We start from the raw sequence: 27760 nt of genomic DNA, 5'->3' as shown, positions 1-27760 counted from the left end.
GCTCACCCCATTCCCACTACACAGGCACTGACACACACCTTGTGCTTGCAGCCAGCATGGAGCACCAAGCGGGACCACCAAAGCCAAGACTTGCAGGACCCAGCACGCATCTGCAGCCCAAGGTGAGCCCACACCTGACTGCCCGTGATGGCCAGGACCTCCTGTTCCTACATTCATCCCTGAGGCCGGCACTTACCCCACTGTGCCCCGCTGTGTTGCAGGAGGGGATGCTCTGGGGGGTCCTCACCATCCTGTCACTGCTGGCCGGGCTGGTGGCGGGCACCGTGCGGACCCCACACTGCAACGAGACGCTGGATGCAGCCCCCACACCACGGGGCATGGCCACCGCCAGCATGGAGGACGGCGTGGAGGTGCCACTCACCTGGAGCCAGCTGCATGGTGCGTGTTGGGGACAGCCACCCTGGCGCCTGGGCACGGTAGCAATGCCCATCCCGGGCACAGTGGCCCTGAGCACAGATGGTCGCTGCAGGGGATGGGGGGGGCTCGGTGGTGCTGGGAGGAAAGGAGCTGACGGTGCCATCCCGCTGGCCCACAGGTGACAATGTGACAACGGGAGCCCCGGGTGGCACGGAGCTGGCGGAGGACCTGCTGCTGCGTGCCGAGCGCTCGCCACCGGGCACCGGCAAAGCCAAGAAGGGACAGCGGAAACCTTCGCGGGGCACCCGCGGGCGCAACTGCCACATCCGCAACCTGATGGTGAAGGTGCGCGACCTGGGGCTGGGCTTCAACTCGGACGAGATCGTGCTCTTCAAGTACTGCAGCGGGTCGTGCCACCGGGCACGCAGCAACTACGACCTGACGCTGGGCAGCTTGCTGCGGCAGCAGCTCATCGTGCCGGGGCCGCAGGAGCGCGTGCTCAGCCACCCCTGCTGCCGGCCCACGCGCTACGAGGCCGTGTCCTTTATGGATGTGCAGAACACGTGGCAGACCGTGGAGAAGCTCTCGGCGGCCGAGTGCAGCTGCATCGGTTGATGGGGGCTGCCGGCTCGGCCTCGGCTCGACGCACGCTGCCCGTCCCCAGCCCAGAGGGAGGCAGAAGGGTAATCCCGGTGTGACACGGCCACGAGGGGCCGAGCTGACGTGGTTGTGACGGAGGAGGGGTTCTGCAACCGAGCCCCTCTGCTCAGTGCCAAGCAGAGAGCCGGGGATGCGCCCCGACCTGCGAGAGGTGGAGGGGATGGAGCATCCCAATGCCGGACTGCTGTCCCCGCATCCCCGTGAGCATCGGAGGGGACAGGAGTGGGGTGGGAGGGAGCACCCAGGGGGGCTCCCCGAGGACAGGGGCCAACACGCAGCAGCATGGGGCAGCACCCAGCCTCAGCCCTTGTTCCCTGCCCGGTCCGAGGGTCCCTGCGGCGCTGCGGCACTCAACTATTTATTGCTCTAAGTTATTTATTTATTGTTCTCGAGCGGCAGCTCCTATTTATGACTTTGGGTCCGCGGGGCCGGGTGTAAAGCAACCCCAGCGCTGATGCGAAGCCCCGGCCTCGGGCTCCTCGTGCCCGCAGCGTTGTTTTGTTGTTGCTTTTTGTTTGTTGGTTGTTTTTTTTTTTTCTATTATTTGTTTTAAAAAAAATTGGAGGATAAACTCTATTTTTGTACAGCCGCCTTTTCCTGTAGCAATAAAGCCACGGGCGTCGCGCCCAACCCCGCAGTGCCGGGACGTGCGTATCCGGCGGGGGGGGCGGAGCGCGGGGCCGGAACTACAGCTCCCGGCGTGCGGTGCGGCGGGGCCGGGCTGCGGGGCGGAGCGGCGGGGCGGGCGGACGGACGGAGGCAGGGAGGGAGGGAGGGAGGCAGGGAAGCGGGGAGCGCTGCCGCCCTGCGCCCGCTGCCGCAGCCATGGAGCGGAGGGCGGAGGCGCCGCCGCCGCCGCAGGGCCTCGACTTCACCGTGGAGAACGTGGAGAAGGTGAGCGCGGGGCTGGGGACGGCGGATCGGCGCTGCGCGGCGACGCTGTCACCGATGTCGGTCTCCCGCCGCGGTGTGGCGGTGCGCGCCGTGCCCGCTGCCCGCGGGAGGGAGATGATGAGGCAGAAATGGGAGAGGGAGGAGGGAGGGCTGCGCCGAGCATCCTTCGGGGCTGGAGCGACGGTTGGCGGGGGTGAGCTCTCGGAGGGGGCGAGGAGCGGCGGTGCCGTCTGAACCCCGATCCGTGCGGCCCCGCCGCTGCTCGCGTTGCTCCCAAAGAGACCGGGAGCGCTGTCGCTGGGGATGCGTCGCGCCGCTGCTGGAACCCCGAATCTGTCTGGGGACCAGAACGGGGCGCCCCTGGAGGAGAGGCTTCGCCTGGGTGATGGAGGCTGAGGGCGTAGCGGTGAAGGGCACACGGTGAGGAGTGCAGCTCTCCTGCTTATCCGTGCCCAGCGTCTCGACCCCAGGCAGCGCGAGGCAATCCCGGAGCCCTCGTTTTGCCTGGATGGGAACGGTGCTTCCTGCCGAAGCGCTGCCCACGGCACGGCGGTGGGTGCATCGCCGGAGCTGGCCTCGTCCCTGCTGGCCTGGGCATGTGGCACTCCCTTTGTGAGTGCAGGTGTCACAGCTTGCATCGCCCAGCCAGCAGCGCGGAGCTCAGCCCCAAGGATTAGCCCCTGTGTGCAAAACGCCACGATAACTCTACCTTCTGTGGCTTAATCCGCGTGCAGGCAGGGCTGCAGGATCCCTTCGCCTCCGACTTCTCTCTGCTTCAGCAGGCACCGACTGCACCTTTGTCTGCACTGGCGGGGTAGGGTGGGCAGTGCCCGGGGGCAGCCAGACACGGGAGTGGGCAGATATGCCTTCTAGGATGCTCTGCTCCCATCCCCCTCCCTGAGCCCTCGCAGCCGCAGCTTTGCCATTGCTTTGAGATCCGCAGGAGATGCAGCAGTTGGCCATGGGGATGGAGAGGGAGAAATGTGGGGTGGGAGCAGAAGGAGCCCAGAGTCCAGGCATCCAGGAGCCCTCCCTGTGTCATTTCAGGTGGGGTATTCTTGTACAGATCTGGCAGAATTCAGCTCTTGCTGGGGGCTGGGCTGGTGGGAGGGTGGTGGGCAGAGCCGTGTTGTCAGAGTTGGTACTGACAAATAAATGATGTTCCGCCGGCCTGGGCTTCTCTGCCTCTCAGATTTTGTGCACGGCTCTATTAATAACGCTGAATAGCGATTAGGGTTCGGCTCGGCGCTGAGTCAGGCACTGCGAGCACTGGGGTGGGAGCAGAGTGAGGAATGGGTGGGCTCCCGTGGCAGAAATAAGAGCATTTCCAGGACTCCATGGTACATGGCATCCTGCCATGAACAGAAGGTGGCGTGGGGCTGGTGTCATGGCCCCTGTGCCCAGTGTTGGCTCTGGTGGCTGCTCCTGGGAGATGCTGAGGCTGATGGAGGCAGCAGTGTCTTTGAGGGTGTTAGGGGCTAAAGGGGAATATTCCTGAAAAATTGAAGGAAGCGAGGAGTCGTCTTGTTGGCAGATCTTCGCTGCAGGCAGTAGGTTCCCCCCAGAACCAGCCATGTTGTTGGGCAGAAAGAGGCACATTGTGCTTTCCAGTGCTCTGCTGTGTTCTGCTGCACCATCACAGAGCTTCTGGTCAGCAGTGACCCTCCAGTGCAGGAGTGGGACAGGAGCTGGGGGCTTCTCTGAATGCTTCTGAACTGGTTCATAGGGTGGTGAGAAGAACTAAGAGATGATGGATGGGGTCATCCTTGCAGCTTGGCACAGATCCTGCACTCCAGGTCTCTTTCCAAGTGCTGATCATCCATTGCTCATGCAACCTCAGGGCCCCACTGCTGCTGGGGGTAGCAGATGCCCCAGGGTGTTGCACAGAGCAGGACAAGCGCAGGGCTGCCATGTCTCTACCTGCACAGGCTCTTTGTAAGGAGATACCTGCTGCTAAGCAGCAGCAGGGCAGCCCGGGCTGCTCTGGGGCTGCAGCATCTCCCCTGCTGCCTGGCTGGGGGCAAAGAGTGGCCGTAGCAGCAGCACATTTATTGAGAGGCAGGAACACGCACGGCTTTATTTCCTATCAGTTGTCTTCCATGCTTCAGCAGGCGGCTGCTTTCTGCTCAGGCTCCCCTGCCATTTTGGGGGGAGGATGGCGGGTGTGCGGGGGGAGGCGGGCTGACGTTCCCTGCGCTCAGCAGCAGGGTAATGGCTGTGCTGCTGCAGGCCTGGAGCGAGCGCACGCTTGGCTGGAAAGGAGGGCAAGTGGCTGCAGAGGGAACCACCATGGCTAGAGGAGGCAAAGGAGGGGTGATGCTGCCCTGGGTGCTGGGCACAGAGCATTTGCATGGGCTGTTTTCCTTGCCTAGTTACCTCTGCTGGCTGCAAACCGGCCTCTGGAGATGCAGTGGCTCTGCTGGGAAGCAGCAGGCAGCATGCTTGGTGCATGGGGCTCTTGGCATCCTGCATGTGGCACTGATGGCACCCCTCTGCCAGGCACCAGCCCCTGGCAAATTGGCAGGGCCCCTTTTCATTTGGCACTCTGCGCTCGGGACAAAGTGCTGTGTCTGTGCTCTGCTTGGGCCTACACTGGTGCTGGGTTCAGAGCAGCTGCTGCAGCTCCCCTTCCTTTCTGGTGCCACGGTGCGAGCTGATATCCATTGCCTTTGCTTGGTAGGAGTGATGTGCAGGCTGCTCCCCACTGTGCTGCCCAGAGGGACCAAGTGGGAGCTGTGATGTGGCGGACAGGTTCCTTGAGTAGCTGACACCACTCTGGGAGTTGGAGCCCAACAAGGCTCTGACCACTGCTTTTAAGAGCAGGGAAGATCCATAATAACAAGCTTGAATTATCATCAGCCAGGCAGAGATGGTGTTGGAGAAAGCTCATTCCCTGGCCAAAGGGCAGAGCTGACAGCCTGACTGTTTACCAGGTCTCATGTTACAGGTCTAATTGCAGAGGAGGCAGGTCTGGTGTCAGCCACGCTTCTAAATCAGAATGCACAAAGCCTTCCCATTAGCTGTCGCTGCCCAATTTCATGCCTTCTGCTTCTCTCTCCTGGCACCAAGTTCCCTTCGTCATCTTCAGCGCTTCCTTATGGGCTTGAGTGCTGGCTGGCACAGTAATGTCTGGAGTGCAAGTCAAGCAGCAGCTGGTGCCAAAAGCTTCTGCAGAATGAGGTCTCTGCCTTTTCTTGCTAGGGATGAGCATGCTGTGTGTTCAGATACCTCCTGTGGAGCACGATTTCAGTGGCAGAGCCCCACAGAACGTACTGGGGGCATCCTAAACTGGAGGCCACCCAGGTGAGGGCCACCAAGTCACCTCCTGTCTGTGTCAGGATGCTCGGGGACAAGAGGAGGAAGTGAGGAAGCCAGCTGGGGTGTTCTTCCAGAATATTCTTCTGCCCTCCAGCAGCTTGCAGCATGACTCTTCACAGTCAGTTTTTGCTTTGATGATCTGAGTAATTAACATGTTGCATGCTTTGGTACATGCTGGTACTGAATTAGAGGTCCATGAAGCATGGCTGCAGGTTGCACCTCCTGTGTAGGGTCTCTGTGAGTCTCAGGTGAGGTTGCTGGGAAGCAGGCTTTGACAGAGCAAGCAAGACAAAGATGCTGTGAGAGGGAGATGGTTGAGAGCTGGAGCCCTGCTGCAGGATGACTCAGGCTGCAGTGGGAGAGCAAGACACTGGCTTATAGGGGTCAGGTTCCCTGCCCCAAAAGCAGCTGAACTTTTAGCATGCCTGCAGCTCCTGCTCAGTAATGAGGTGACTTGTTTCTGTGATGAGGGGCACTGCTGCCAGTGGCTGGCCTTGTCCTACAGCGTATTTCATAACCTCCTGCTTTCTCATAAAACCTCATAAAGAGGTTATCCTCATTTTCCCCTGCCCTGTTCTTCAAAAGAGATGTTTCATACAGTGTCCCAGGCAGTGCATCTCTGCAGCGCTCCTGCCATTTTGTTGTGCTCTGTGCTCTTGTGCTGGGAAGCAGCATGAGGTACAAGCTCTCGCAAAAGAAGCGTGTTCTTGTGCCCTAGGCTGCCAGCTTTGCATGCTTAAAAATAGGGCTTAAATCCTCTCCTGGGTACAAGAACCACACAAGAATTTCAGAGAGCTTTCAAGGGGGAGGAGGATATTTGAGATCTGGGGCCAGGATGGGGCATCCAAAAATCCTGTCCACTTGCTGGGCTCATGCACTGGCTTACAGCAGGTTCGTGGTATCCTGATGAATGCCATCCCTGCTCCGTGCTCCTGGAACATGCAGCCAGTGATTTGAATAGAGCTGTACTGTGCTGAGGAGGAGAGCTCGCTGCTGAACGATGGAATTTTGCAAGGTGGTGTGGTTTCTGCTCCCTTCATGTACTGGTCTCTGTGGTTGCTCTGCCCAACTTCTGTCCCTTGGGTCCTGCTGGAAGAGGTTGCAGAACCACGCTGTGCTGTGGTGGTGGTGCTGGGCAGAGCTGTTTCTTCCTGGATTTTGCAGAGCTGTGTAGAGGAATGTTCTTCTGCTCCAAGCTGTGCACTGTGCTCCTCACCCCTTTGTGCTGCAGAGCCCACCCTGCCTGCCCTGTAGGATGGTCCTCTGCAATGAAAGCCTCGTGGCTGGTGTAGGGCTGTGCATGTGGATTGGTGAGCTTTGAAAAGCCATAACTAGATCTCTCGCTGGTAAGTGCTGTTCTTCTCTTCCATACAGGGAAGCTGGGTGAGCAGCCCCAGACCATCCCAGGTGGCAGCTCTAGGGTTTGATGCCAGCTCCCGACTAGGCTGTAGCTGGGCGGGCTTGGGAGCACTTCAGAGGGACTCAGAGCAGAGATTAATCCTTGAGCTTAGTGACTGTGGTTTTCCAGGGCTGTGTTAAACCTGTCAGACTGAAACTTCAGCGATGCTACAGCTGCTCATGCTGGTGGAGGCAGAGAGGGCCCGGCTGCCATCACTGTGGGGCCACAGGCCTGGGCCTAGCACCATGGCAGCCACCAGCAGGGCGAAGGAGAGGACCAGATGACTGAGGAATAGAAGTTTCCAGAGTGGGAAGGACAGGAGGAGAGTTTTATGGGTCCCGCTGTTGTGGATGGGTCTCTCTTCTCAACCCGGCCTTGTGGTGGGCCGGTGGGTGCCCTGTCCTCGTGCTCCCCTGGGCACAGCACAGGGCCGTGCTCCTTGGCTGTCCTGAGGTGCTCGCTCTCTCTTCCAGGCTCTCCACCAGCTGTACTATGACCCCAACATTGAGAACAAGAACCTGGCTCAGAAATGGCTGATGCAGGCGCAGGTGTCCCCGCAGGCCTGGCACTTCAGCTGGCTGCTCCTCAACATGGACAAGGTGCCCGAGATCCAGTACTTCGGTGCCAGTGCCCTGCACATCAAGATCTCCCGCTACTGGAACGACATCCCGGCCGACCAGTACGAGAGCCTCAAGTCCCAGCTCTTCACCCACATCACCCGCTTCGCCGGTGGCTCCAAGATCGTGCTGACCAGGCTGTGTGTGGCTCTGGCCTCGCTGGCGCTCAGCATGATGCCCGAGGCCTGGCCCTGCGCCGTGGCCGACATGGTGCGCATGTTCCAGGCCGAGGACTCCAATGTGGACGGGCGGGCACGCTGCCTGGCACTGCTGGAGCTGCTGACGGTGCTGCCTGAGGAGTTCCAGACCAGCCGGCTGCCCCAGTACCGCAAGGGCCAGGTGCGCAGCGTCCTGGCGCAGGAGTGCGGCTCCGTCTTCCCCTTGCTGGAGCAGCTGCTGCAGCAGCAGGACTCCCCGGGTTTCATCAAGCAGAAGGTGTTGAAGTGCTTCTCCAGCTGGGTCCAGCTGGAGATCCCCCTGATGGACTGTGAGAACCTGATCCAAGCAGCTTTCACCTCCCTGCAGGACCCGGAGCTCTTTGACACAGCGGTGGAGGCGGTTGTCAATGCCATTTCCCAGCCAGATGCCCAGAGGTAAGGGCAGCTCCTCCAACGTGCTGCTCCCAGGCAACTACAGGGGAATGGGATGGGCAGGGAAAACCTCAGTCGTTTTCTAGCTACCGTTGTCCCTGGAGGTGATGATGGTTTGGAAGAGGGAGAGGTTATAAGCAAATGGATTCTGCTGGTCTCAACTGGTTGGTGCGCACCAACCAACACCTTTCTGTTTTGCACATTGTTGCTCCTGCCCACCGTGCTTGAGAGCTTTCCCAATGGTATGGGCTGGGCTGGTAAAAAGGTGCTGCTCGCAGTTTGTCTGGCGCGCCTTGGGGACCAGAGCGTGTGATTTGAGCACTGCCTGTGCCGTGTTTGAGCAGCAGGCGTGCTTGTTCCTCTGGCTCCTTGTGCCAGACTCTGCAGCCCTGGCATGGGAGCAGCTGCCCTGGTTGCAGCCAGAGATGCTCCTCTGCCTCATGCTTCAGGTTCCGCCAAGGAGCATAGCTGATGCAGAGATCATAAAATCAGACCTGGCTGTCTTCTCCCTCCCCCTGACTCCAGCAGCTAGGTCCAGCTGAGGGCTCAGCCTTTGTTTGTGTCTGTCCAGAGAAGGTCCTGCAGTTCAGTGCTGTGGGGGCTCTGAGCTCATTGGCTTGGCTGTGTTGCTGTCCGAGTTGCTGTTGGCTCCTGGGACCGATGCCCACAGAAGGGAAAGTGCATCTCCTCCTGCTCCCTCAGCCACATCTCCTGGCTGCTTAGCAACCTTCTTCCATCCCCGCCAGGAGGAGGGTTTAGCTGAAGCTGTGCTGAGCGCTGCATCGCGCAGACTCCGACCCTCTGCAGTGGCGTGGATGCTGCTGCAACTGCCGACACTGATCCTTGCCTTGACTGCCAGCATCCTTGGAGCTGTGCTCTGCAGTGGTAGAGGCGCTGTTGCTGGAGATGCCCAGTGTCAGTGTGCAAAGAGGATTTTGATGTTTGGTTGGGTGCTCACCCCACCGCGTCACCCCATCCTCCCCCAGGCAGCTCTATCACTGGTGGCAGAGCTCCCCCCCCTCTCTGAACGTGGCGACAGTGGGGCCATTGTCACCAAGCCGCCCTGCCAGGCAGTGTGTGGTGCGGCTGGCTACATCAGCGAGGACATCAGCTGCCCGGGGGGGGGGAGGGGGGGGCTGGCTGGGGCAGTGCTCTCTCTTCAAAGAGAGCCAGGAGGCTGGGACCCTGTGTTTCTCCTGAACTCACTCCCAGTGCCAGCAGTCCCGCCTTCTGCCTTTGTTGCTCAGCTACAGCAGATCCAGCTCCTCCCGTAGCCCCCAGGGAGGCTCCCGACCTTTCTGTCTCCTTTCTTGACAGTCTCAGAGGCTTATTCTGCTTTTCAACTGCTCTCTTCCTCCTTAGCCTTTTGCCTGCTCCCTGCCACCCAGTGCATTCTTGGTGCTGTCTTGCTGCCTTGCCCAACCTGTGCTTTGCGTTTGTCCCCACATTCCCCTGTTGCATTCATGCAAAAGGAGGACATGGTTTGCTTCCCTGCCTCCAAGGTGTTTGTTCCAAGACTGGATGCTGTCCTTCTGTCGGGATGCATTGGGAGCTGGCAGCTGCAGCCCCTTGATGCACACTATTGCTTTCAGGAACAGTGGAGCTCTTGAGTCACAGATGGGCAGGCACCAAGGTTTTGTTGCATCTCTTTGTCAGAGGAGACTTGGGCTGGATTTTCTGTCTCATTTGAAGATTATCCTTGGGCTAAGCGGGTCAGAGAGCCGGGCTGCATGTGCTGGAGCAGAGCAGCAGCAGTGGGTACTTGTAGAGAGTGGGGAGGGGGCTCAGTAGGGGCGGTATGTTGTGGGGCACCAGGTACCAAGGAGCCTCTGAAAGAAGCAGAGTGCTGCTTGGCACCTGGCACCGAACCCCTACAGAGGGATTTCACTGGAAGAGTTTTCTGAGAGCCTCATTAGAAGCAGATGCTTAATACGCTGTGGGTTTTTTTGTTTGGTTTTTTGGGTTTTTTTTGTTTTTGTTTTTTGTCATGACTTGGCTTAGATTTTGAATGTGGAGGGATCAGGTTGTCCCGTGTGAGCTGCCCGTGTCCCCCCTAACCTGGTCGCAGGGGCTTTTCCCCACACACTGTGCTGTGATCTCTCTCTGATAAGGGGTTGGGGAGGCAAGATCAGGAGGTCCTGGTCCCAGGGAGGAAGCTGAGGTTTGGGAAGTGACCAGGCAGACTCACAGGAAGAATATTTGTTCATCTGCTAAATACAAAGGTAGCAAATCTTGCCCAGGAGAACTACACAAATGGCAGGAGGGTAATAGGTGGGGAGGTGTCACTGTGTGAGTGACATGTGACATGTTCTCCTTCAGCACTGTAGCACAGTGTTCCTGCACTGCCGTGTACACCGTTCACAGTGCTCCAGAGACCTGGAAATAATTAATGCTTAACGAGCCCTTCCTCAGGAGGAGAGGGGCAGAGAAGGAGGAGGTGGCCCTGGCAGTACAGCCCAGTGTGGGAACTCCAGTGGAGATGTTCCTGCATCTTCTGCTAGCCCAGGGCTGCGAGCTGCTGCCACCAGCATGGCTTTGTCCCTGTGCTAGTGGCAGCTGATAGCTCCATTTGCTGCTAACGAGCAGCCAGAGCAAGGACAGCCTGCTGCAGTGGGACAGACATGCAGCTCTTAGTGCCATCAGCTGCCTGCTCCCCAGGGGAGGGCTGGCACTACAAGTGCCTCCTGCTCTCTGCAGCCTTGGCCCCTGTGCGGCAGGGAGCTGCAGCTCCAGATAACACGCCTCACCAAGCAGGTAACTGACAGCTGGCTGATGAGCCTCCAGCACAGCCTCTCTCCGGGGGCCCTGGGCTGCATTTCACCTTCCCTGCCTCCTTGCTCGTTGCCTTGGTTACAATCACTTACCGGTGGAGTGGAGGCTGATGTGAGCGAAGCTGCCTGGAAAGGGAGAGATCAGGGGAGACTTGTGGGACTGCAGCCAGCACAGGGGGCTGGGAGCCATGCAGTGGGGCTGGCATGGATCTTGTGACAGGAGGAGGCCCTGCTGGCGTCAGGCAGGTTCCCAGGGGCAGCTCTGGCTGTGGGCACAGAGGTGACAAACCCGAAGAGCTGCCCTCGGTGCTGATTGCAGCAGTGACAAACCACTGATGGCCCAGATGTGCTGGTAGAGTGTCATGGAGCCTTGGTGTGATGGAGGATTTACACAGGCTAATGCAGACTGACGGCAAAAGTGATTACAGAGGCTCCATTGCAGGAGCTTCAGCTGCTGGTCTTCTCCCTGCCATGCCACCAGCTGCGAGGAGAGGTCCTGTAGCAACAAAGCCTCATGGATACGTCCTGCTCCACAGTGCAGCGTTGTGGCTGGGAGCTGTTGGAGTTGTCAGGTGCTTTGGATGCTGCTAGTACAGATGACACCTGGCACTGATCAGGCTGTGCTCGCAGGTATGTGAACACCCTCCTGAAGCTCATCCCCCCAGTGCTGGGGCTGCAGGAGCAGCTGCGCCAGGCGGTCCAGAGCGGGGACATGGAGACGTCGCATGGGATCTGCCGCATCGCTGTGGCCTTGGGGGAGAACCACTCCCGGTGAGTGCTGTCCGCTTACCCGTGGTGCATCACCATGCCTGCGGTGCTGGTGTGACCATGACCATGCGCTCTGCTCCCCAGGGCCCTGCTGGACCAGGTGGAGCACTGGCAGAGCTTCTTGGCCCTGGTCAACATGATCATGTTCTGCACGGGCATCCCTGGGCACTATCCTGTCAACGAAACCACCAGTTCCTTGACACTCACCTTCTGGTACACGCTGCAGGTCAGTAACCTAAGACTTAAGCCAAAAGCAGGAGGAAGCTCAGGAATATTGGCCCTGGGGCTTGCTTTATCACCCCTGGTATCCCTTTTACACCTGACTTCTCCCCTCATGCTGTAGGATGACATCCTCTCCTTTGAGCCGGACAAGCAGGCTGTGTACCAGCAGGTGTACAGGCCCGTCTACTTCCAGCTGGTAGATGTACTCCTGCACAAAGCTCAGTTCCCCTCTGATGAGGAGTACGGCTTCTGGTCGTCAGATGAAAAGGAGCAGTTTCGGATATACAGGTGTGGCTGCAGCCAAGGCCTTTATGTGTTCGGGTATCAGGAGCAGGGCATGGGTCTGCCTTTGGGTCATAGCATGTCTACATGTGCAGTGCTGGGCTTGGGCAGCATTTGGAGACCCCTGTTTTCTCTACAGGGTGGACATCTCCGACACGTTGATGTACGTGTACGAGATGCTGGGTGCTGAGCTCCTGAGCAGCCTCTATGACAAACTGGGACGTCTCCTGACCAACACAGAGCAGCCATCCACGTGGCAGGTGAGCAAAGGAACCTTGGGGAGCATCAGAAGGGGCTGTTCTTGCCACAGGGCGAGGAGGGATGTGATAAAGATGTAAAACATGATCTCCTTGACATATAGGCTCTCGAAAACTTGATGGAATGTTTTATCTTTTGCCTCCCTGTCCTTAGAGACAGATGCAAGCTGGGGTTTGACCTTGGTCCTTTACTACCCTATGTCTTGTGCTGCTGTGGCACAGCACAAATGCTGGAGGCCTTCCCTTGTCCTTTCTGCATCACAACCCTGCCCTTCTGTTGTACACTGAGGGCTCTTGATCAGCTCTGAGAGGTTGGTGTGGGGTACCCAGGTTTGCTGTAAGTGCCTGCAGAGTGCAAAGCAGAGGGTTGATGCAGAGCCTGGAGCAGAGTGAGTGCAGGGCAAGCGCAGGGTCCTCTGTCCTACAGGCTAGTTGGCATGTGTCCACTCATCTTGGCATCTCTGCTAGACATTGCTGTCAGACTGTTGGCTAAAATACTGCCTTGTACCCTGGTGGCTGTCTGGGGTGGGCATGTCCCCCATCCTGAAGCCTGGTGCACCTGTTGGCTTTGTCTGTGCAGCTGTCTCCCCTCTCTCAGCATCCTTGGTCTCCGCTGCTGGATCTTGAGCAAGTGCCAGAGCACAGGCTGGAGGATGGGTCTGGGGTCTGGCACACAGCTCCAACTATCTCTCTCCCTCACCCCAGCACACGGAGGCTTTACTGTATGGTTTCCAGTCCATCGCAGAGACCATTGATGTGAACTACTCCGATGTGGTGCCAGGGCTGATCGGCCTCATCCCCCGGATCAGCATCAGCAACGTGCAGCTGGCCGACACAGTCATGTTCACAATTGGTGAGGCACTTGCTCATGCACAGGCTGGGGTGGGGGGAATCCATCCAAGGTTGTTCCTGCACGGCTCCCTGCCTCCCCTATATGCCCATCCTTCTTTCCATAACAGTGGAAAGCAAACTGAGCAGCCCACTGTATGAGGACCGAGGGTCTGGCTGCCACAGCATGGTCTGACCCTGTCTGTGTGCACAGGAGCCCTCTCAGAGTGGCTGGCTGATCACCCCGTCATGATTAACAACGTGCTGCCGCTGGTGCTTCAGGCCCTGGGCAACCCTGAGCTCTCCATCTCCAGCGTCTCCACCCTGAAGAAGATCTGTCGGGAGTGCAAGTATGACCTCCCACCCTATGCTGCCAACATCGTGGCTGTGTCACAGGTGAGAGCTGGATGCTGACAGGTGTGCTCTGTGCCAGCCTTTTCCTCTGCTTGGGTTAGAGGGATTGAAGCAGTAGCTTGGGATATCTTGCTTGATGTGGAGCTGTTGTCTGTACTGTCCCTATTCAAGCCATCCTGCTTCAAAGCCTGCCTGACCTCGGAAGTTCCCTCCCTGGCAGGCTGAGCAAGGTGCATGGGAAAGAGCCTGCTGCAGGATGAGGATTTTGCTCCCTGTCTGTGCATAGCTGTATGCTGCTTGTCCGTACTCAGATTGCTGCTGGTTGTCTTCTGCTTCAGTCCTGCCCCTGGAAAGGAGGAGGCTTTCTGCAGCACTCACTCTCTTCTTTCTTTCTCCTTTTCCCCTTTGTAGGAGGTGTTGATGAAGCAGATTCACAAGGTAAGAGGCACTTTCTCATACCCTTGGCTGTTCTGCTTGACTCCATGCCCTTTAGTTGTGCTCACTGAGAGTACGTGAGGGCTGCCTCCATTTGTTAGGCTGTCCTAGAGGAAAGCTCAGCAATGCAGCCAGCTTGGCGTGGCCAGGAATACCTGCTGGCAGCCACCCACTGCTCAGCTAATCTTAGGGCTTCCTTCACATGTGGGCTGTAGGGGTATATCCTCAAAGAGAGGGAAGCTCCCAGGGAGATGTAACTCTAGCAGCTCCCTCTGGGGATAAAGGGTCACCTCAGCATAGCTGCAGGCATATCTTGGAGAGAGAAAGGCGAAAGAGTGTGGGGACAGGGCTCCTGAAAGCAGGAAAGGATGCTTGACCCCACAGAGGCTGAGGCAGATCTGTACAGAGTGGGTGGTGCTGGCAGGGACATCTCTGAGCAGTGCCAGCAGCAGTGTAGTGACGTGCTGCTTGTGTCTTTTTCTGACCCAGACAAGCCAGTGCATGTGGCTGATGCAGGCTCTTGGCTTCCTGCTCTCTGCACTGCAAGTGGAGGAGATCCTGAAGAACCTGCATTCCCTCATCACTCCCTACATCCAGCAGCTGGAGAAGCTGGCTGATGAAACAGTGAGTGCTCTCATGCCACTGCCTTCCTCCTGCAGGGCTGCTTTTGCTGGCTGTCCGTGGTGGGTTGTGTCAAGCAGCACTCCTGAACATGGGTTGTCTTTCCCCTCAGCCCAGCACAGGCAGAGCAGTAGTGACAAGCAGACCCCCACTAACCAGACTGAGCTGTGGACTTTTTGCCCCTTGCAGCTACTCATCACCAAGAGCTCATTGGGATTTACAAGCTGTGTGTTGTCTAGATCAGCAGCTGCCACTCTGGGGTGGGGCCCACACTTTGGTCATATGTTGTTCTCCTTTGTGTGATGTCCTACATGCCACCCCAGTGGGCGGCTGTCTTGGTGTGCTCTCTGTTGGAGCAAACGATGGCACTTTTGAGCATCCTGCAGGATTTCTCCACCTCCAAGGATGGGTGGAAGGACTTGTGGCTCAGCCAAGAGGTATAGGAAGGACAAGGGCTCAGTGCAAAGAACCCCTCTGTAGCACTTTGCTTCTGCTGTCGCTGCTCCTCATGGTCCCAGAGGCATGACCAACGCTGAGCGGTGCACTCTGTGTCACACTCTACCTTTATTTCCTCTGGCAGCCCAATCCCTCCAACAAGCTGGCCATCATCCACATTCTGGGGCTGCTCTCCAACCTGTTCACCACTCTGGACATCAGCCACCATGATGATGACCATGAAAGCACTGAGGTTAAGAAGGTGCCAGTGCAGCAAGGACCCAACCCAGTGAGTACAGCAGTAGCTCAATACTGTTTGCCACAGCCAAGCCATATGCCTCATGATTCATGGCTGGTGCCAGGAGCGTCTGTAAGGGGAGTGAATGGAGAATGCACTGTGTGTCATGAAGATGGCAGTTGGTGCTTCCAGGCCATGCATAGATAGCACCAAACCTTCTGTCCCCAGTCCTGTGAGACCAATTCTTTTCATCCTTCTCATTCTTCACAGGTGGTGGTTGTTCTGCAGCAAGTCTTTCAGCTCATACAGAAGGTTCTGAGCAAGTGGCTGAATGATGCCCAGGTGGTGGAGGTAATCAGGATCCTCATGTGTCTCTGCCTCATGCTCTGCTTGTGTTCTCCTTCGCCTGAACACAGGATGGCAATGGGTGGACACAGAGCGATGAGACTTCCTTGTAATATGGGTGACTTTCTGGGTTGTTCAGGCCAGTGCTGCTTGTTGCCACCAGCATCGTCTGGCTGTTGTCCATCTTTTGCCCCAGTGAGCTCCACTCTTCTCCAGTTATAGAGGCTGTGCCATCAGCAGACAAAGCTAGCAAATGCTTGTGTTTCCTGAGGGAAGAGCTCTGCTCTGACCTGGGACCTGTGTGATCTCTGCTGCCATTTCTCCATGTCACTCAGTCCAGTAAAGTCCAGATACAGCAACTCATCCCTGGCCCTCGGGGAGCCTCTCTGCCACGGGGGAAGGCCTGTTCCCAATATCTGAGAACAGCAGTGGAGTGCAACCTGCTATAGGTGTTATGACCTCCAGAGTTCCCTTCCAACCTCAAGCATTTCTGTGGTTCTGCTGTTATGCGCTGCAGGCAGTGTCATTGCCAGAGCAGATATGAACCCTCTTGCTGGTTGTTCTCCGTGCCCCCTTGGTCTGCCAAGCCATGCCCTGTAGGCGGAGGTCTCCTTCCACCATTGCTCACGCTGTCCCTGTTCTCCCACCACAGTCTGTCTGTGCGATCTTTGAGAAGTCTGTGAAGACCCTCCTGGATGACTTTGCTCCCATGGTGCCCCAGCTGTGCGAGATGCTGGGGCAGATGTACAGCACCATTCCCCAGGCCTCCGCCATCGACCTGACACGGCAGGTAGGGACCATGTGGACACGGCTGGGGCTGCAGTTCCAGGGAAAGCTGGGAGGGTGCAGGACAGCTTCAGTCCTTCTCCATTGTCTCTTGCAGCTGGTTCACATCTTTGCTCATGAGCCTGCCCACTTCCCTCCCATCAAGGCCCTCTTCTTGCTTGTTACCTCAGTCACGCTGACCCTCTTCCAGCAAGGTATGTGTGATTAACTCCTCGTCGTGCTGGGGCTGTTGTCAAGCTGTTGCATGCATGGATTCTGGAGGCGTCTTTCCAGGAATGGCTGTTCTCACTCCTAGCTAAGCTAATGGGGCCATCTCTTTGTCTCGGATTCATCCCAGACCCTGGAAGGTGGGTTCCTTCCCTGGAGGGCAATGGAAGCAGGGATTCCCAGTGTGGGACTCGCAGTGCATGTGGCAGCCCCATTCCTGCACCACGGTCAGGTGCTGTGTTCCAGGCTAGAGCAGGAGCCCAGGCCCGCTTGGCTACATGCTCATCAGAAGTTCTGGGGGTTTGTCCATGGACCAGTGATACTTACAGTGGCCAGGAGTCAAGGCCTTGCGCAAGCAGAAAAGCCGTGTGGATGAACATCTGCAAAACCTTTTTGGTCCCTGCTGTGTCCAGCATTCTCACTCAGGGCAGGGCCCTGTGTCTGGCTCACTGCCTGCATTACTTCCCTGCTACAAAAGGCAAATGGGGTTAGAACAGGCCCTTCCACACCACAGCTCCAACCAGCTTCTTGGTGACTTGCCCTGTGACAGGGATGAGTGCCCCTCGGAGCTGCTGGCTCAGGTCCTTCAACATCCCAGTTACATGAGCTTCTCACTTACCAGCAGGTAACACGATGCCTTCCTCAGCCCAGGGCTCAGAGCTCTCTAGTGAGGTGGGGAACGCTGGAGGACCATGCTTCCTTGCCACACCATGCTCTGAGCACGTTCTGCCATACTCCACTGTCACTTGGATGGGGTGACAAGTGAGCTGGGCTTACCCCAAGTTCAGGTCCCAGCTTCTGCCAGTGGTGTGGGTGTGTGTTCGTTCAGGTCCTTCTGGCTTGCAGTTGGGCAGCAGCAAGCACATTGGCAGGAGGAAAGGTTGAGGAGGGCAGCCTGCTGCGTGCTTCAGGCTGTGCTCCCACCCCTGGGGTCCTCTCCGTGCAGCAGGAGAGGGTGAGAGGCATGAGCCTGCAGGGGCTGAGACGTGTCTGTGCAGGGAGTCAGATGGCAAGGTAGGGCGAGTGGTGCTGGCATGGACACCTCTGGGCACCGGCTGGTCTCAGGGTGTGGGTCTCGAGGAGCATCAGGAAACGGGGTGGGAGAATGGCTGTGCCAGGGGTTCCTGTGCAGCTGGTGCTGATGACGAGCATGTGCACGCCTGAGCCCGGTCGGGCCTGCCGAGCATTTGCTGAGGTGTTGTCGTTCACTTGCAGTTATCTTCCAGGACCAAACGGTGCTCTGAAGACACCTGCTCAGTCCCCACAATGCAAAAGCTCTAATTCTCCTTGTGGAGATGGTGCCCAGCTAGCCCCTGCTCCTCCTCTTCCTCCCCAAGGACACGAAGATCTCCTCCTTGGCTCTGCAGCACCCGGGTGCTAGCTGGAGATCCTGGGGCTTCAGACCCTTTCCTTTGCAGTTTCTTTCTGTTCTTGGGTTCTCCAAGTTTCATAATTTTTTTGTATGTTTTGTTTCTTTAACTTGCTTCAAGCTGCTCATGTTGCCCATCCCCTCTCCTACACACCCCTTTTCCCTTACACTCCTGTTTTCACTTGTAAATTCTTTCTGTATCACATAACTATATGATGTTGAGTTGCTGTTTGTATGATTTTTCTCTTAAGTTACATCTTTATTATATTTTAGGGCCCAGGGATCATCCTGATATTGTTGATTCATTTATGCAACTCCTGGCACAGGTGTGTTTTAGTTTCTTATTCATTCACTTTCTGTTCTCTCTCTTTCTCTTTTTAATTCAATTTAAACCTATTTTTAACTTTCTGTTGACAACGTTTTTTTTTTCCTTTTAGTTGAATATCGAGTTTCTCCATCTGTTTCCGTGGAAGTTGAAAACAAAACATTCTCCTTTAGTTCTGGGTTTGCACCATCCCCAGGGCAGTGCCCTCCTCCGCAGGGCAGCCCCCAGCTGCCACCCCCTTGCCTGGCCTGGGGGCACAGCAGAAGCCAGCTCCAGGGGCTTTGGGCTTCTGCCACAGTTATGCTTGGGGGACAGAAAATTAGAGCATTTAAGGGGTTGTGGTCCTACTGGTCTGCCTGCCCTGTGATGCATTCTGCAGAGCTGGGACAGGTGGACCTGGCTGGCTGTCCCTGCAGCCGTACTGAGCTTGGCACTGGGCTGTGTGGCCACCGGGTCCTGCTCTGGACCATCTTGTGTGCTGGGGTGAGCAACTTGCTTGTGGCGGCACCAGGAGCCTGGGTGCCACCGTGCCCTGGCAGCATGTCGGGGTGGTGGCTGCAGCTCCTGTGCAACCGGTTTGATGGCATGCAGCCATGGTTTGTGTCGGGAGGAGCTGCTTGCCAGTCCCCTTTGGTGCAAGGGTGATGGCAAGGGGACAGTGTCTGTGGGGCTGTGCAGCTGTGCTGGGGCTCTCCATGGAGCCACAGTGTGGAGCTCCTTCTGTGAAGTCCTGCTTGCTTGTCAAAGCAGCGGTGGCACTTCTGACACTGCTGGCAGTGGGTAGGCAAGGCCTGCACTGTGCTGTGTGTGTGTATATACACCTATCTGGAGTGTCCTGAGCCCGGTGTGTCCCAGAGCCTGATGTCCTTTAGGTGATGTCCCCTGTGGGAGCTGCTGGTGGTGACGAAGGAGCTGGCAAAGTCACCTTCTGCTTCGTTCCTACAGTGACCACACCTGACTGCACGAAGCAGGATAAGTTCATGGGAGAAAAATTCCCTGAGGCTACACAAGCAGTGTCTGGCCACCGTCTGAGGCGGGGTGCTGGGCTGGGTCCAGCTTGTCTTGAGAGGGAGACTGTTGGCCTAACCCCTCTGATGGCTGCTCAGCCGTGTAGGATGGAGCAGGCCTGGGGCTGGTGGAGGGGACTGCTCATCATCAACCCACCTGTCTGCATGTCACACTTCATAGTGCAGATTCTGTTTGTGAGTCTCATCTCACAAACCATATTGCAGCATTTTCTTCCCCACTTTTCCAGTGAGTAGACGTAAAATAATTGAGATTATAGAAAGTGTTTGTAGATTTTGTTTGGTGGCAGTCTTGAGAGTTGCGACCTTTTGACAGGTTTCTGAACATTATTTGAGGATCAGTGAATGGGATGTGAGGTTTCTGAAGATGTCTTTCCCTGCTGCCCAGGTGAGACCTCAGCTTGACTACAGTGCTTCGGTAGATACAGACTAGAAAGGTCAGCACAAGATGAGGAAGAAAACTTGAGGAGTTGCATGAGTCTTCGGGTGTGTAAAACATAATGCCACAGACATAGGCAAACAGCCCTTCTTTGTTATTTTGGATGCAACATACAGTAATGGGAGGAGGTCACGGAAAAGGATTAGGGTTAGGCAGTAGGAGGTGTAGCTAACAGCAAGAGGAAGCACTGACAAGTCACTTGGCAAGCTGCTGCAGGAGTGCTTGGAGGATTCTCAGTAAGTCCATTGCTCCTGGGGGGCACCAAGAGGTGATGCTGCCACGGAGAGTGAGGGACTGGGCAGCTGTCCAAGGATGACCCCTCCAAGGCTGTTTGCTATGTCCTTGGGAGGTACGGAGTTTTTCTCTTGGGGTCCTTTTCTGTCTGGAGATGATCATGCTGTCAGCCCACTGTCTCTGACAGCAGTGTGTTTCTTTGGGCTTTTCACTCCAGCATCCTCACAGTGAATGAAAAGCCCTATGCCCTTCCTGTCCGCTCACATGTGAGACACTTTCCAAGATTTCCCTCCCTCCCTGAGCCTGCTCTTCTTCCATGGCTGTCCACCCGGCAGGGTGCTGTGAAACACAAGAAAGGCAAGCAAAAAATGAAGTCCTGGCTCAGGACATCAGGGGCTACCTGATAGCAGAGGTGCATCCAGTCTCACCAACACATTCTGCTTTCATTAAACTGTTTCTGGAGTCTGTCCTCCCTAGGTCTTGCATCACTCTATGTGATTCCCAGGCCATTCTATGTGTGCTTTCTGTGAATTTATTATGTGGATGCTGGTGGTTCAGCTAGTTATTTCCTTCTTGCCAGCCTTGCAAAGAGATGGGACGTGCCTCTTTGGCTCCTGCTTGCTCCTGCCTCTGATACCTGGACTTCAGCCCTCTGCCACGAGTGTGCAGGGAGCTGTCAGTGCATGACTTAGGATCTCAGCTGACTTTTTGGCATATTTATCTGGGCTCAATTGCAGCCTGAGTCTGCCTAGTTTGTGCAGGTGATGACTTTGCCAATGTGCTAATTTGTGATCTGCTCCTGATGATGTCAGGCAGATCACAAGACTGTGCTGGTTTAAATCAAATGTCGTATGGATACTGGAGAGCCAGGAGTTATTCTTAGTACTCATAACTAAACATAAATTAACCAGCCAATCGTAAACCTGTGCTGAGCTGAGCTGTGCTGGCACCCTTTAGATGGTCAGACTGAGTGCAAGACGAGGTGAGGAGCGTCAGTGGTCCTGTGTTTGGGAGCTCTTGCCTGGCCTCTGACCAGGTGGTACCACCTGTGTGTGCTTGTGGTCATCCTGAGGTAGGATTTGGTGGAGTGCAGACCACAGCCTGGCCCTTACCGGGCTGTACAGTCTCCAAACTATGATAGCATATGCTGGCTCATGGCTCAGGATGGTTTTTGTGTCAAGCAGGAGTTGGTGGCTGAAGGTTGTGCCACTGGCTGTGGGGACAGCGCTCTCCATTTTGCTTCCCCAGTGGGGCTGCCAGTGCTTCCACTCAACCACGTGCAGTTCGCCACTAGCACGGACCTCCACAGCACCCTGGCAATGTCCCCAGGGACAGACTGTACCTCGCTGAGCAGAAGATGTGAGACCTTCCGTACCTGGCCGTGCACTGTCCTCCAGCTCCTCCCTACTTGGGCACAGTTGTCACCTCCTGAGGCAGTGCTAATTCCTAAGCTGGAGGCTCTGCTCTGTCAGGTGTGTGCTTAGGGAAGACATGTTGGTCCTGGACATGAGGAGAGTGCAGGAACCAGATGTGCAGCACATACTATCTCTTGGCTGTGGGAAGAGCAGAGTTTGGTGGCTTACCATGTCCCCAGGACAGAAGAGGTGCTTTGCAGACCTGTCTGGAGGGTGTCCCAGCTGCCACAGAGGAGAACCATGCTGTCCAGCCTGCAAGACAGCCCTCACTGCAGAGGCAGCACCTACCTCCACAGCATCCACTGCAGAGGACAGGGGGATGTTTCCAGTGTGAAGCATCTTGAGACCTGTCCTCATCCCAGAGCTGCTCTGGCAGGAGATGTGGAGGACAGACAAGCAGTGAGAGGCCCCATGAAGAAGTGAGATGCTGCTGAGAAGAAGCAGCTCTGCCTACCCAATGTGGCTTCCTCATGGAGCAGCTCCACAGGTTCCCATCTCTGTCTGCATTACATGTGTACGTATGCCTGGATTGAGCTCACGTGCCACACTCCCTTGGTGGAGACCTGCAGGAAGGAGCCCTCTTATATCAGCACTCCTGTGCACAGCACTGAGCGAGCCAGGAGCAGGTGCTGCAGGAGGCTGCAGGAGTGTCTGGACACCTCTGGCTACTGCAGGTCAGGTTGGCTAGGAGAAGCACAGTGCAGGTAGGTGGCTCTGGTAACCTGCAGATGGAGGAATCGAGGACTGGGTGGTAGCAGCAGAGCCAGACACCCTTAGCAGTGTGCTGTTAGGGGCAGGAGAGGTGGCTTTAATTGGCTGAAATGACGTGTCTTGCATGTGTTTGTCCAGTATGGGGCTGAGCAGACTGCAGCAGAGCAGGGAGTAGGTGCACAGCAGGCTGTCCTTGTGGGAGGCTGTATATACACACACGGGCATAGTGCAGCCCCTGGTCTCTCCAGTGAAGGTCACTGCTTGTGTCTAGTAGGGAAGCAGTTCCCAGTGGCTATACCACCTCTGCTGGGTACAGCAATGCCTTTAGCATCCAAATCTATGTCATCTATTACAGTGCGTGATGCAGAGGGTTAGAAAGGAGGAAGGGTAACCCTGAAACCTGCCGAGCTTCCTGCTGTCCAGTCTGTGTTCCCTGCAAGGGGTCAGTGGACAAGGGCTTTCCTTAGAGAAGGGAGAGAGAAGTCAGTTTGGTTCCGGGGAGGTTGGGTGTCTGTGGGTAGATGACCATGAATGCTGAGCACTGCTGGCTGAAGGCTGTCCCTTCACCCCATGGAGCAAGCTTGGAGGGCGGCATGCAGCTCAGCCCATGAAATAGGGCTGGGCTTCAGCTCCTGCTGTGGTGTCTGGCTCTCAGATCTCTTGGGAAGAACTGTGATTACTGTTCCCACTCTTACAGTGTCAGTGGGGCACGGTGTATGACTGCTGTCCTAGTGTCAGCCAACAGTGGGCAGAAACGCTCCCATGGAGCAGCAGGCACAGGCTGAAATGATTTTGTCCTGTACTGCCCTGTTCTGGCATGGCAGGGACCAAGCCCTGCAGTGGTCCTATTGTGCTAGAGCTCAAGTTGTCCCCAGCAGTGGTGGAATAGCAAAGCCACAGCAGCTGGTGGGGTCACCAAGTGGCAGAATAAACTCAAGGTCTTTTGGTCTCCCACTGGCTGCTCAGGAATTTCCAAGGAGTTTCAGCATCTCACTGCCTCTATTGCCCTGCAGCAAGAGCAGAATGAGTTGTTGGCCCAGGCTGGGGTCAAACAAAGTGTGTCAATGGAATTGAGGGCTGTGACCCCAGGAACACTGGCAGTAAGAGAGGACCAAGTCAACAGGGGCTGTTCTCTGCTGGGCTACCTGTGTCCCAGGAGTGCTGCCTCTGCCTGTCCCAGGACAGGACACCTCTGTCCATGTTTGAGTCTGAAGCATTTGTGCATATACCACCCTGGTATCTATCCTCAGGTCTTGGGGCCAGAGCTCCCCAAGCATTGCAAATGGCCTGGAAGTATGATTGACGTTTTCTCTGGGGGAAAAGCAACCATTTCCTTCTGTACTGTGTGAATCTGCTGTTACCGTGCATGTGCACAGGTAGGTAAGTGTGCATCCAGGCAGAGGCTGTCTGGGGTGTCAGGTTCCTAGGAGTCTTCCTGGCTGCTGCTGCAGGGCTGTGTTTATTCGGTCTGTCTGTGTGCCTTGCAGGCTCTGAAAAGGAAGCCAGACCTCTTCCTGTGCAGCAACCTGGACGTCAAGGCAGTATTTCAGTGTGGTGAGTACTGTGAGCACATGGTACACACAGGCGCCCGTTCCCCATCCCTGTGCAGGGTCCAGCCTGCTGCTCCTGCAGCTCTGTGAGCACAGCAGCCAGGGACTGGGGACCGTGGTGCTGATTAGGGATGGTGTGTGAGAGCTCTGGCCGCTCACCTGAGTGCTTTGTGTCTGCAGGTGTCCTTTCCCTCAAGTTCCCTGAAGCTCCAACAGTGAAAGCATCCTGTGGCTTCTTTGTGAGTATTCCTCAGATATTGCAGGGATGCACAGAGGGGCTGCAGCCCACCAAGCAGAGCACGAGCGGGGCTGCGAGTTGCACAGGGGACTTGTGCAGTGCCTTGGCACTGACTGGGTCGGATGCTGTGTTGCAGACAGAGCTGCTGCCACGCTGCAGGGAAATCGCCCCAGTGGGACAGGTGGTACACGAGAATGGCAAAGTGCTGCTGCAGGCAGTACTGGAGGTGAGTGGTGCTGGCATGGGTGGGTGCACTGGGGTGACACTGGGGCAGCAAGCACTGAGCTCAGCTCAGCCCCCCACTGCGTGGGTCAGCAGGATCTGTTCTGTGCAGGGTGTTGGTGGCCAGGCTTCCCGCAGCCTCATGGATCACTTTGCAGAAATCCTCTTTGCCTTGAACAAGCATTGCTTCAGCTACCTTAGCATCTGGATCAAGGAGGCCATGCAGCAGGATGGTTTTCCCTCGGCCCGCGTCAGCCCTGAGCAGAAAGAGACCTTCAGCCAGCAGATCCTCAGGTTGGTGTCCCCAGTGCTGTGCTACAGCAGCTGTGTCCTACACTGCTGTCCTGCCTGCCTCACATCTGCCCCCTCCCTCTGTGTTAGCAGAGAGCGTGTGAACAAGCGGCGAGTGAAGGAGATGGTGAAGGAGTTCACACTGCTGTGCCGAGGGCTGCATGGCACAGAATACACAGCAGACTACTGAGCACCCAACCAGGAATGCGGATGGTTTGCCTGGACCAGCTCTTCCCCACCAGGAAGCCCCCGTCTTCCCTGCCCTGCTGCTGCAGTACGGCTCATAGAATAACCCTCCACCTAGAATTAACCTACTCGGGACGCTCCTCAGCTAGACTTGGTGGCCGCATCTCAGTGTCAGCATCTTTGTTCCCCCAGCATGCTCCCCCCTCACAGGGGATGGGAATGCCGGCTGCAGGAAGTGGGGAGGGGGGGGACCAGAACAGGACTGCTCCAGCACAGACTGCCGTGCTGTGCTGCAGCCAGGCTGCCCACTCTTCCCCAGCACAGCCCTGCGGAGGGGAGGCTGCACAGCAGGGACTGGCTGGGCAGCTGGGCTCACCCCCTGCTCGTTTGTATGTGTGTGGTTGGGAGGGGGGAGGCCCCACATCTAATTATATTAAGGATATTTCTATGCTGTGGCTGTCATTGCTGTGGTTGCCTGCACTGAGGGAAGGGCCAAGCTGAGGGTGCTTAAATCAAGGTGGAGATGCCTCACAGATTGCTGATGTCCTCTGGCTGGGGCAGGATGGCAAAAACTGGGGGTCCCTACTGTGTGCCGTGCTCTCCTGTCCAGCATGAAGCAGTGCTGGGATTCCATCCCCTCTGCATGTTGAGGGCCTTCGGGCAGCATAGAGGATGTGTATACCCTTCTACTCATAAGAGCAGGGGAGGGCTTGCTCACATGCAGAGCCTCTGTCCATTTTAGTTTCCTGTTGTCTCAGGCTGGCTTTAGCCAAAGTGCAAGGCTGCATTCCCAAAGTGAGCCCCATGATGTTTTTGCTCTGGGATCCCTGCTATCAACTCTGTATGTGCTTTTCAGACGACACTTTATTCTAGAAGACAATCCACTTGTAACTCTTTCTCAGTTCAGTTTTAGTTAAAGTGAGCGACGCACATAAGCCCCAAGTACCAGCATTGTCAGCTCACATGCAGCTCTGACCTTCCCTTGTAGGAACCTAAGTTCCTACTGGCCAGGCAACGGGCAGAGCCTTTGGCAGCCACAGTTAAACCAAGCTCCTTGTCCTGGCTCCAAGAACAAGGGTGCAGTGGGCATCCCCAAACACCCATGTACCTTCTGCTCTCCCCCTGCAGTCCACATCCAGCACAGGGCCAGCCAGCAGCAGCTCCGGAGCCACCTATGGATCCTTGTTGGTACCTTTTCAGGTCTAACATAGGCAGCACCCAGGCTTCTACACATCCTCTGCTCCTGGCTGAGAGTTGATGCTGCTGCCATATCACGATTGTTCACGGCCCTCGTCCTCATAGGCAATGGCAATCCCTCGCCGGCCCTGCACAGCTTTGGAGACGGTCGTCTTCCCCAGCTGCTGCTCCAGGCCCCGCCAGCTGCGGGACTCCAGGAAGGTTGCTGGAAGAAAGAGAAAAAGGGAGAGCTGTTTCTGGAAAGCAGGGAGGTGGCACTGCCCCTGTGCAAGTGCTCAGCCTCACTGTGAAACCAAACCACAAACCTGCAGGGCTGATCTCTGCCAGGGCCCGCATCTGCTCCCTGCAGGCCACAGTGGTGCCGGGGAGTGGCTGTGGAGCCAGGGGATCACAGAGATGGACAGCACGCATCTCCCCTGTGATCAGTGAGACATCGGGAACGGCCTCTGCTGCAGGCACTGCTGGAGGGAGCTCTATGTGTGCACAAGCACCTGCCAGGGAATGACAATGTCAGACTGTACTGCTTGTGTCTATCCTTTCCCAATGCCAAGTCAAGGCAACTGCAGCCAGCTGGCAGAGAGATGCTTCCCAGAAGGGTGTCAGCAGCTGATTTTCAGCTGTTACCTGGCAGCAGGTCTCGGAAGTCAGTGAGGTAGTTCCCTGTCCATTCCCGGGCTGGGTTACAGGCAAGCTCCAGCTCATAGGGGGTCACTATGGGTCGGTAGAAATCACTGGAGTCCAGCAGGGAGTTCTGAGCGCAGGCCACCAACACGAAGATGTCCACCTCCAGGAAGTTAGCCAGCTTAGCAGGGTTGGGCTTCCCCACAGCCAGTGTGTAGCTACGCTTACCAGCCCTGCGCACAAGCTGGCGGAGGTGTTGCAGCACATCCAGGTAGCCTGCCACACCCAGGGTGCCCACCAGGATGCCCACCACGCGGGCATCCCGCGCCCGCTCCACCAGGTAGAGGCGCCGCAGCAGCACCCGGTTGACGTTGAGCGTCTCGCGGCGGCCATGCCCAGTGACAGGGTCGAAGGAGCTGAAGGGGCAGCGGTTCCAGGTCAACATGAAGCTGGTGAGGGCCAGGCCCTCGGCTCCTACATAGAACATGGAACAGTCCTGCAGCTCTTCCACTGCCTCCAAACAGAACTGGCGGCCAAACTGTCTCACCTCCCCAGGCAGTGTGGGGCCAGGGTCGTCCCCACACACCACCCGGGAGAAGACGATGTTGGGGTACTCGTGGCACAGCTGCTTTTCCAACTCACCTGATGAGAAAGAGAAGCAAGAAGGGAAGATGAGCACCAATTTGTCAGGCAGGATTGGGGGTGAGGAGAGGGAAGAAATGAAGGCAGGTGATACCCGGGGAGCACCTCCAGTGCTCTTTCTCCTGCCACACAGCACTCACCCATGGCATGGGCATAGACCACGTCGCTCAGCACCACCACCCGGCTCTGCCGCTCAGGATAGAGCTCCCGGAAAACTTCAGCACAGTGCCCAACATCCAAGGGCTGCCGCCCAAAGACGTGCAGCACCGGCAGCTTTCTGCAGGGGCTGAGGCAGGCAGGGCCATAGTGCACCACCGCCCCAGCACTCGCGTGTTCAGCGGCCACCTCGTCCACGCAGCAGCTGCGGGGAGATGTAGAGGCATCGGTGGGGGACACCGAGCACCCACCGAATGGCACTGCGTGCACCCTCCTCCCCGTGACACCCACCTGCCGTACGTGGTGTCCCCCAGCACGTACATCTCGGCCCCCGTCGCCTCCTCCATCCGAGCCGCCACGGCCGCCGCATCCGCCAGCAGCGCATCGGGGAACTGCAGGGCGACCTGAGTGGGGAACAGGGTGAGACGCCGAGGAGAGGCGGCTCGCAGCCCCCGCCCCGCCGCCGCCACGCACCTTACGGAAGCCGCCGTCCCTCACGAAGGCGGCGGCGCGGTCCACCTCGTAAAATTCATCCTTGTCGCCCTGCGGGGTCGCTGCCGCCGGGTCCAGCGTCCTCCGCAGCGCAACCTCCCCGTCGGAGCTGAAGGCCGCCGCCATATTGGGGGAAGCCTACTCCCGCTTCCAACGTGCGGCGCTCAGCCGGCCAATAGGAAGCCGGCACCGCCCCCCTCACGCTCCGGAAATCCCGCCCCAAACGAAGCGCAGCCAACCGC

The 27760-nt window shown here is 57.0% G+C and overlaps 3 protein-coding genes across 6 annotated transcripts; 2 read left to right on the top strand and 1 right to left on the bottom strand.

The window, feature by feature from the left end:
- Positions 1 to 1311, top strand: ARTN (artemin). Its single transcript, XM_065740156.1, has 3 exons — positions 1 to 122; positions 222 to 399; positions 557 to 1311. Exons 1-3 carry the CDS (start codon positions 57 to 59, stop codon positions 991 to 993), a joined length of 681 nt encoding a protein of 226 aa, XP_065596228.1. The 5' UTR covers positions 1 to 56; the 3' UTR covers positions 994 to 1311.
- On the bottom strand, positions 382 to 27651 carry DPH2 (diphthamide biosynthesis 2). 3 transcript variants are annotated; one of them, XR_010622434.1, is made up of 7 exons: positions 27501 to 27651; positions 27318 to 27430; positions 27011 to 27231; positions 26232 to 26870; positions 25913 to 26098; positions 25583 to 25812; positions 382 to 392 (listed from the first exon to the last, which is right to left on the bottom strand). XR_010622434.1 is itself a non-coding variant. In XM_065740090.1 (6 exons), exons 1-6 carry the CDS (start codon positions 27642 to 27644, stop codon positions 25682 to 25684), a joined length of 1434 nt encoding a protein of 477 aa, XP_065596162.1. In that variant the 5' UTR covers positions 27645 to 27651; the 3' UTR covers positions 25219 to 25681. The 3 variants fall into 3 exon arrangements, 2 of the variants coding, with proteins under 2 accessions (XP_065596162.1, XP_065596174.1); XM_065740090.1 differs by lacking the exon at positions 382 to 392 and having other exon boundaries at positions 25219 to 25812; XM_065740102.1 differs by lacking the exon at positions 382 to 392 and having other exon boundaries at positions 25219 to 25812; positions 27318 to 27418.
- IPO13 (importin 13) lies at positions 1808 to 25272 on the top strand. Of its 2 annotated transcripts, none has more exons than XM_065740000.1 (20): positions 1808 to 1932; positions 7123 to 7859; positions 11258 to 11398; positions 11480 to 11621; positions 11739 to 11905; positions 12039 to 12159; positions 12862 to 13009; positions 13199 to 13380; positions 13750 to 13776; positions 14263 to 14397; positions 14975 to 15118; positions 15338 to 15418; positions 16065 to 16202; positions 16296 to 16392; positions 18048 to 18100; positions 23411 to 23477; positions 23654 to 23712; positions 23848 to 23937; positions 24046 to 24227; positions 24315 to 25272. In XM_065740000.1, the coding sequence occupies exons 1-20, from the start codon at positions 1864 to 1866 to the stop codon at positions 24412 to 24414; spliced, it is 2880 nt and encodes a 959-aa protein (XP_065596072.1). In that variant the 5' UTR covers positions 1808 to 1863; the 3' UTR covers positions 24415 to 25272. The 2 variants fall into 2 exon arrangements, with proteins under 2 accessions (XP_065596072.1, XP_065596081.1); XM_065740009.1 differs by having other exon boundaries at positions 24318 to 25271.
- Positions 27652 to 27760: the final 109 nt, after the last annotated feature.

Source organism: Cyrtonyx montezumae, unplaced genomic scaffold (genome assembly GCF_038088225.1).
Source record: "Cyrtonyx montezumae isolate F1298 unplaced genomic scaffold, pur_monq_1.0 scaffold_1, whole genome shotgun sequence".
NCBI lineage: Eukaryota > Metazoa > Chordata > Aves > Galliformes > Odontophoridae > Cyrtonyx > Cyrtonyx montezumae.
This window is presented reverse-complemented; position numbering and strand designations above follow the sequence as displayed.